The 8,441-nt window shown below is 36.2% G+C and overlaps 1 protein-coding gene across 3 annotated transcripts; it reads right to left on the bottom strand.

Annotated features, from left to right (window-relative positions):
• Positions 1–136: 136 nt before the first annotated feature.
• On the bottom strand, positions 137–8,017 carry LOC132604120 (NEDD8-conjugating enzyme Ubc12-like). Of its 3 annotated transcripts, none has more exons than XM_060317467.1 (7): positions 7,859–7,986; positions 2,375–2,474; positions 1,757–1,870; positions 1,008–1,116; positions 773–851; positions 549–665; positions 137–467 (listed from the first exon to the last, which is right to left on the bottom strand). In XM_060317467.1, exons 3-7 carry the CDS (start codon positions 1,863–1,865, stop codon positions 330–332), a joined length of 552 nt encoding a protein of 183 aa, XP_060173450.1. In that variant the 5' UTR covers positions 1,866–1,870; positions 2,375–2,474; positions 7,859–7,986; the 3' UTR covers positions 137–329. The 3 variants fall into 3 exon arrangements, with proteins under 3 accessions (XP_060173450.1, XP_060173451.1, XP_060173449.1); XM_060317468.1 differs by having other exon boundaries at positions 2,383–2,474; XM_060317466.1 differs by lacking the exon at positions 2,375–2,474 and having other exon boundaries at positions 7,859–8,017.
• Positions 8,018–8,441: the final 424 nt, after the last annotated feature.

Below are 8,441 nucleotides of genomic sequence, written 5' to 3'. Positions count from 1 at the left end.
AGGCTCGAATTGGATTAAAATGTTCGAATCTGAATATATTCTTATTATTAAAATAACGTATTAAGATCTGAACAACAGATAATTAAATATCATATGCAATTCTATCATAGGCTTAAATCTCCCATAGAGAAGATAGTGAGGACATAAAATCAAATTGTACATAAAATTCATCCAAGTAGAAGTCTCCACACCTTTAGGCTTTCTTGCATGAGTAGTTGCAAAGTTTACACTCTTATCATACAAAAAAACTTTCTTCAGGTTTAAGTTTACATATATCTAATCACATTTTGCACCCCAAATCTTTTTCACAATGACCACATGTGAAAATGCTAGGTGCAGCGTTGGAAGAACGTTTGCGCTACATATCCTCCGGACATTGCCCTTCTAACATTGGACGCGAACATCTTCGGGTTGTCTCTCAAGACATCAGCCGCGTCATGATTGAGGGGATCCTCATGATTTGGTTCCTGCAGAGAATCGGAAGTTGCAACTACCAACTACTTAAAGTAGAGCGTAAATAACACTAAACCAGAAGGGTAATAAAATACCGTGAACAGATGATATAAGCCATATATTATTGTGTTGATGTTGAGCACAGGTTTCCAGTCTTCTCGAAGAATGTTGAGACACACATTTCCTTCCAAGTCGATATTCGGGTGATAAACCTGCAAAATCCAAGTTACTAGTGCTAATTATAAGCAGTAAGAGTTTGAATTCATTCTTAGAGAAATTAAAAGAGAGTAAAAAAAAAAAGCTACAAACCATTACCCACCTTGGTCTTGCACTTGACCTTTGGAGCCTCATGAGGATACATAGGAGAAATATGGAAAGAGAAGACAAAAGTTCCACCTCTGGATACAGGGGCAAAGAACAATAATACGATACATGTTATCAGGAGTAACTTGAAGTGCACCAAATTTCCATGAAAGCAGACAGGCATATCTAAGTCGAAGTAAACTTTTTACTCTATTGAAAGAGAGAAGGAATAGTTCGACATGACTACTTACATATAATATCCTTCATCAGGCCGAATGGTCACTTCAAAGTTCATGAGGTCATCTTTTCCATTAGGGAATGATATGCTACACGTTTCGGGTAGATTTAGTTCACTGATATCTACAGGTAACAAGATAAATCTTATTGGTGGAAAACAATATAAGACAAAGAAATAGTCTGAGAAAAGAAACACACAGAACAAAGAATACTAATGAATCCCTATTATTTTGAATAAGGGAAAACATTCTATGATGAATTGTGGCGAAGGGGGCAAATGAAGGAAGGAACTGATACAATCCTTGTCGCAGTGTTTGTGAGATACTGAGAGCAACGACACTCACCCCTCTAGTGAAGTACTACATTCTCTATTTTCTTTTACTTTTTCTTTTATCAGGAAGTACTACATTCTCTCTTAACTTTCCATTTTTTCAGCCTACCGAGATAACCTATGACCTTTCAAAGGATCATGTAACATTTGGAAGATTCTACACTGCCACGTGTTCTCATGGTACCAAACTGGCTCATGTTATGGACCACAACTTCTCATGTCTTAAATTATAACCAAAGAACACCATTTCATCTGGAACTTTTACATGAAAGATCTATCAAGGAACGTAAACACACAGCTGAAACTGAAAATCTAGCAGATCAAATAGGCATGCAGAAGGCAATAGGTTAAATATCTTGCAGGAAACAAAATGGTTAAACTACATATTTGATTAAGAAGATTTTACAATGAAAGGGGGAAAGAAAAGGACACCTTTATGAAGACGCAACTCTCCTGCACTTTGTTTCTTAACTGGTGGCTTTCCATTAGCATTTTCAGCAAGCTCTCTCTGTTTTTCCTTTACTTTAAATAACCTAATCATGGTCCCTACAAAAAGAAAAAATGCATCACATTAAACCATAATAAAACTTACAAGATGAAAAATGAGTCTTCTCCATCTTTTCATTTTTAAGTAATAAGAACAACACGTAAGTATGTAAAATTTTCTGCAGTCGTAAGATATCAACAAAGCATCCATCGCAAAGTATTTGGGTTCAAGAATATAAATATTTTGTATCATTCCACGGTATTTAAGTCCATTTCATTCCAATCACTGCTGTCAAAGGCGAGAAGCGTTAAAAAACGCTCCAGGTCTATCGGTGCTTTAAGAGCAATTAAAGAGTATATATGTAGGCTTTAGATAAAAAGGCATATCGAAGAAAACAATAAAAATATATATATTTAATGCAAGAAAAAGTAGTAACTTCATTCATAATGACTTCCTTAACAATAATAAATTTATTTGCCAATCATGTTATTTTAAGGTACCAATCTATTTTTTTTTTTTACCGATCTATTCAAGATAGAACTTATGGGCAATGAGGTGCACGCCTTAGTACCTTGCCTGCAAATAAAGCGCCTAGCTTGAGCTTCTTTGAGATTCCGGGTTTAAGCGGCCCCAAATGAGCCTTTGGCTGCACTAATTCCAATACTGAATAATAAGGCAAATTAGTTCTCTTGAACTAAAGGTTCTATGTGTTAGGTTTTTGGATTTTTTCTTCCTATGTGGAATTGAATTAATAAAACCCAATCCAATTAGGTTTTTGAGTTTTCCCTTCCTCTGTGGAATTGGATTAATAAAACCCAATCCAATTTGAACCAGGCCAATTTTGCCCAAAATTTCCTCTATATATAGGATCAATTTAGGTCTTATTTTGAGAACACAAGAGTGAATTCATAACAGCCATATAGAGAGAAAAACGTGAGAGAGAAAGTAGATTTTCGTCCAGAAATTTTCTGCTACAGCAGTCCACTTTAAATTGCGTTTCCCGATTCGTTAACCGTTGGATTGTGCTGAAATTTGAACTGGGGGTTCTCAACATCAGGTTCTTCGATTTCAACGGTGAAGATCGGATTTTGTGGTCTGTAACTCCAGTTTTCGAGTACGAACAGTAGCTCGTTTTTGGGGTGATTTCTCTCTTTTCTTCGCTAGTTTTGGTGCTATTTTTTATGTATTTTTTGTGCTAGTGTTTATTGTCTTCTCTTGGTTCAAATAGTGTGGGAAGTTTCGACTTGGGTATTTCTTCCGTTGTTACCTCGTCGTGCAATTTGGTTATTGCTTGTTTCTTCCCAACAAAGTGGTATCAGAGCTTGTGATTGTATTTGATTGTGTTGATTGTCTATTTGAATGATGGAGGCAAATATGAGCAAGATGGTTTGTTTAAATGGCAGTAATTACCATATTTGGAAAAGCAAGATGAAAGATCTTCTATTTGTCAAGAAGTTGCATTTACCTGTGTTCGCTTCTAAGAAACCCGAGTCTATTGAAGATGAGGATTGGGAATTTGAGCACCTACAGGTTTGTGGCTATATTAGGCAATGGGTTGAAGATAATGTTCGAAATCATATTGTGAATTAGACAAATGCTAAAAGCTTGTGGGAAAAGCTCAAGATACTTTATGCTTCGAAAACTGGCAATAATAAGTTGTTCCTACTGAAACAATTGATGAATATTAGATACAAAGAGGGCAGCCCTATTTCTGATCATATCAATGATTTTCAGGGTGTCCTTGATCAGCTGTCTGAAATGGGTGTCAAGTTTGATGAAGAAATACAAGGACTTTGGCTTCTTAATACTCTTACTCTTGGGAAACTCTTCGAGTTTCTTTGACTAATTTTGCTCCCAGTGATGGTGTAACTATGCAATATGCTAAGAGTGGTGTTTTGAATGAAGAGATAAGAAGAAGATCTCAAGCTTCGTCTTCTTCAACTTCACACTCCGATGTTTTGGTTACTGAAGGCAGGGGGAGAAGTAACTTCAGAGGTCAGAATGACAGAGGCAAAAGTAGAAGCAAGTTAAGATCCTCCAGGTACAAGACTCTTACATGTGACTATTGTCACTTGAAAGGGCACATCAAGAAACATTGCTACAAGTTTAAGAGAGACCAGAAAAGGCAAAAGAAAGAAGGCGATAATGAAAATCGTGTTGCTGTTTTTGTTGAAAATGATCTTCTTGTTGCTTGTGGTAAAAATAATATCAATCTTGTTTGTGATGAGTCTGCTTGGTTTGTGGATCAGGTGCCACTTCTCATGTCACACCAAAGAAGGAATTATTTTCTTCTTATACTCCGGGTAATTTTGAAAATTTACGAATGGGCAATGATAGTGAGGTTGAGGTACTTGGTATTGGCACAGTTTGCTTGAAAAGTAAGAACGGTTCGAGGTTGGTTCTTAACAATGTCAAGCATGCTCCAGATGTTCGTCTGAATTTAATTTCTGTAGGAAAGTTTGATGATGATGGTTATGATCAAACCATTGGCGGTGGCTAGTGGAAGCTTCTTAAAGGTTCAATAGTTGTGGCTCGAGGTTACAAGATGTCTGACTTGTACTTATTTCAGGGCTCCATTTGTGGTGACACAGTAAATTTGGTGGATAATGATACTTCATCAGAATTATGGCATAGAAGGCTGAGTCATATGAGCGAGAAGGGGATTGATAACTTGGCTAAGAAGAATTTGCTTTCTGGAGTGAAACAAGCAAAGTTAAAGAGATGTGTTCATTGCTTAGCCGGGAAACAGAAAAGAGTTTTTTTTCAGAGTCATTCACCTTCAAGAAGGCATGATTTGCTGGAGTTGGTACATTCTGATTTGTGTGGTCCTTTTAAAGTAAGCTCTCGTGGTGGTGCACTTTACTTTGTGACTTTTATTGATAATCATTCTCGCAAACTCTGGGTATTTCCTTTGAAGTCCAAGGATCAAGTACTTGATGTGTTCAAGACTTTTCAGGCCTTGGTTGAGAGACAGACAGGGAAGAATCTAAAATGCATCCGCTCAGACAATGGTGGTGAATACATTGGTCCCTTTGATAATTATTGTAGACAGCAGGGTATTCGGCATCAGAAAACTCCTCCAAAGACTCCTCAGTTAAATGGTTTAGCAGAGAGGATGAACAGAACTCTAGTTGAGAGGGTTAGATGTTTGCTTTCAGCTGCTAAGTTGCCAGATTCATTTTGGGCAGAAGCACTTAATACTGCTGCTTATGTTATCAATTTATCTCCTACTGTTGCTTTGGATGGTGGTATCCCTGACAGAGTTTGGTTTGGTAAGGATGTCTCTTATGCTCATCTGAGAGTCTTCGGGTGCAAGGCCTTTGTGCATGTTCCAAAGGATGAGAGGTCAAAGCTAGAAGTTAAAACTAGGCAGTGTACCTTCATCGGTTATGGTCAAGACGAATTTGGCTATCGTTTCTATGATCCAATTGAGAAGAAACTTGTTAGAAGCCGTGATGTTGTGTTCTTTGAAGACCAAACAACTGAAGATTTTGATAGAGCTGGGAAGGTTGATTCTCAGAGCAATGAGAGCTTAGTTGATATTGATCCAGTTCCTGTGACTATTGCACCTGAAGAAAATCTTCAAAATAATGAAGATCAAGTTGATAATGAAGATAGTGATCATGTTCAGAATGACCAGCATGACATTGTTGATGCTCTAGTGGAAGATGATGTGGTTGGCCAGCAACCAGATGCTATTGATGTTCCAGAGAGTTCTCTCAGAAGATCTATTAGAGAGAAAGTACCTTCATCTCGTTACTCTCCCAATGAGTTTGTACTCTTGACTGATGGGGGAGAACCTGAAAGTTTTGGTGAGGCAATGGATAGTGAAGAAAAGGAAAGGTGGTTTGATGCTATGCAGGATAAGATTAAATCCTTGCATAATAATCATACATTTAATCTGGTAAAGCTTCCTAAAGACAGAAAAGCTTTGAAAAACAGGTGGGTTTTTAGGGTGAAACATGAAGATGGTAACTCAGTTCCACGATACAAGGCTAGATTGGTTGTCAAGGGCTTTAATCAGAAAAAGGGAGTTGATTTTGATGAAATCGTTTCTCCATTTGTAAAGATGTCATCTATTTAGGTTGTCCTAGGCTTGGCTGCGAGTCTAGATTTAAAGCGTTGCTTGATCACCGGGATGGCGGTTTCCTCCACATAGTCGGGAGGGGGAGAATTGTTAGGTTTTTGGGTTTTCCCTTCCTATATGGAATTGGATTAATAAAACCCAATCCAATTAGGTTTTTGGGTTTTCCCTTCCTCCGTGGAATTGGATTAATAAAACCCAATCCAATTTGGACCAGGCCAATTTTGCCCAAAATTTTCTCTATATATAGGATCAATTTAGGTCTTATTTTGAGAACACAAGAGTGAATTCATAGCAGCCATATAGAGAGAAAAATGTGAGAGAGAAAGCAGATTTTCGTCCAGAAATTTTCTGCTACAGCAGTCCACTTTAAATTGCGTTTCCCAATTCGTTAACCATTGGATCGTGCTGAAATTTGAACTGGGTGTTCTCAAAATCTGCCTTCAATTGCAACGGTGGAGATTGGATTTTGTGGTCTGTAGCTCCAGTTTTCGAGTACGAACAGTAGCTCGTTTTTGGGGTGATTTCTCTCTTTTCTTCGCTAGTTTTGGTGTTATTTTTTATGTATTGTTGCTCCGTGCTTGGCTTTGTTATTGTAGCCATTTGGAGAACATTGTTGTAACTCTTGTTGTTTATAGTAGAGCTTTTTGTGGGCCGGAGGTCCCGTGGATATTTTCTCTTCACATTGAAGGGGTTTTACCACGTAAATTTGGTGTCTCTTCCATTCAATTTATTTTTGCTTGCTTTGCTATTTTATTGTTGTTATAGCTGCTACCTGGATTTCCATTTGTGCTAATGTTTATTGTCTTCTCTTGGTTCAAATAGTGTGAAAAGTTTCGACTTGGATATTTCTTCCGATTACCTCGGCGTGCAATTTGGTTATTGCTTGTTTCTTCCCAACACTATGAATCTCACCTTTATTCTTATAGAGATATAAAAGTCTCTAATCAAGATAAAAGGCATCTTCACAAACATTAAATACTACTCACTATTCAAAATGTAACAAAATCAACTAACCCTTAATTTCAGCTAGTTGGTATACACTATACACTTCTATCTTATTCTGCTCTTAGCTACAAATCTAGAGATTTTAAGTCTTCGAAACAACTTCTATCCCGCCCATGTAAGTATTGAATTGTATAAATCATTTCTTTTCATATCAAACAATGTTTCCGCAAAATGTTGATAACTCTTCTGAGCTTTAAAGCAGAAAAACATCTTTGTATTTTTTATTTCAATACCACCTAAGCTTTGGAATTGTTTGCCCTTTTCTGTTTTTATGTATAACAGCATTTGTTTGGAAAGAAGCAAGAAAATACTCGAACTTTAACAGAACTAGAGCAATTAAACTGCGAAAACAACAATTGTAGCTTCAAATACTTATACAAGCTCAAAAACAAGTTCACAAACAGGTAACCAACATCTGATAATGCTAAACATTAGCTAAACACAAGTCAAATTTAGGAGATTCACAAAAGCAAATAACTTTTCAGAAACAGCCTCTCTACCTCCACAAAGGCAGGGTAAGGTCTGCGTACATTCTACCTCCCCAGACCCTACTTGTGGGATTACACTGGCATGTTGTTGTTGTACAAAAGCAAATAACTCTGAATCATTTCTATCCATTCCACTTTATTTAGACTCTTCTCATTCCAATACTATAAAGGCAAAATTAAAGGTTCTCCAAACTAGCACATTTTTCACTACCCAAACTTAAAGTTAACAACAACAGCAGTTAAGTTAAACACACAGCCAAGAACCATAATTTATGGAGAAAACTCTTGAAAAAAGCACTAAATTTATCAAGAAGGGGTTCAAATTAAAGAACAACCAACAATAATCTAATAAATTTCATGATCTGGGTAATAACAAAACATGGAAACAAAAATGAAAAACACATAAAAGACTTGTATATAGTTAACTAGAAGCAAGTAGTTCAAGGAAATATCAAGATTGTGTTAACCTGTTCAAGTGAGAATCTGCAAAAAGGTTGAAGGATTTGGAATGATTTTCAAGAATTGATGAGAGAAATGGAGTTGAAGAGAATCTGACAAGGAAAGGACACTGAAAGCAAGTTTACTTTATAGAAGGCTAAAGACTTGGATACCCCTTTGACATAATTTGTACCAAGTTTACCAAAAAATATAGGAAAACAGATGCAAATTTGAATTTCTAACTTTCCGATTTAGAGCACATATATTATTCTTTAGAAAAGATGCAAATATATTCTTTTTTCTGATAATTTTTTTTTTAAAATCATTTAGCAATGTTTTAATTTTAAAAATATCAGGTGGCTTTAAAAAAAGCCTACTGTTATAAAATAATAAATTAAAGCAACAATATTTATAGAGAAAGAGAGAAGAAAGTTCTTATTTCTCTTGATGAATGAATTTACAATGAAGGAGAATCTCTATATTTATAAGGAAAAACTGATTTGATCCCAAAGTCACTAATCCTAATTTTTTCCTAAAGATAGACATCCACAATAAGAAATAATATTTATAACACTCCTCCTTGGATGTCTATTTTATAGATAATATGCCTCA

The sequence above is a fragment of the Lycium barbarum genome, chromosome 7 (genome assembly GCF_019175385.1).
Source record: "Lycium barbarum isolate Lr01 chromosome 7, ASM1917538v2, whole genome shotgun sequence".
In the NCBI taxonomy this organism is placed as follows: Eukaryota; Viridiplantae; Streptophyta; class Magnoliopsida; order Solanales; family Solanaceae; genus Lycium; species Lycium barbarum.
Note: the sequence above shows the minus strand (reverse complement) of the source record. Positions and strands in the feature narration are given on the sequence as shown.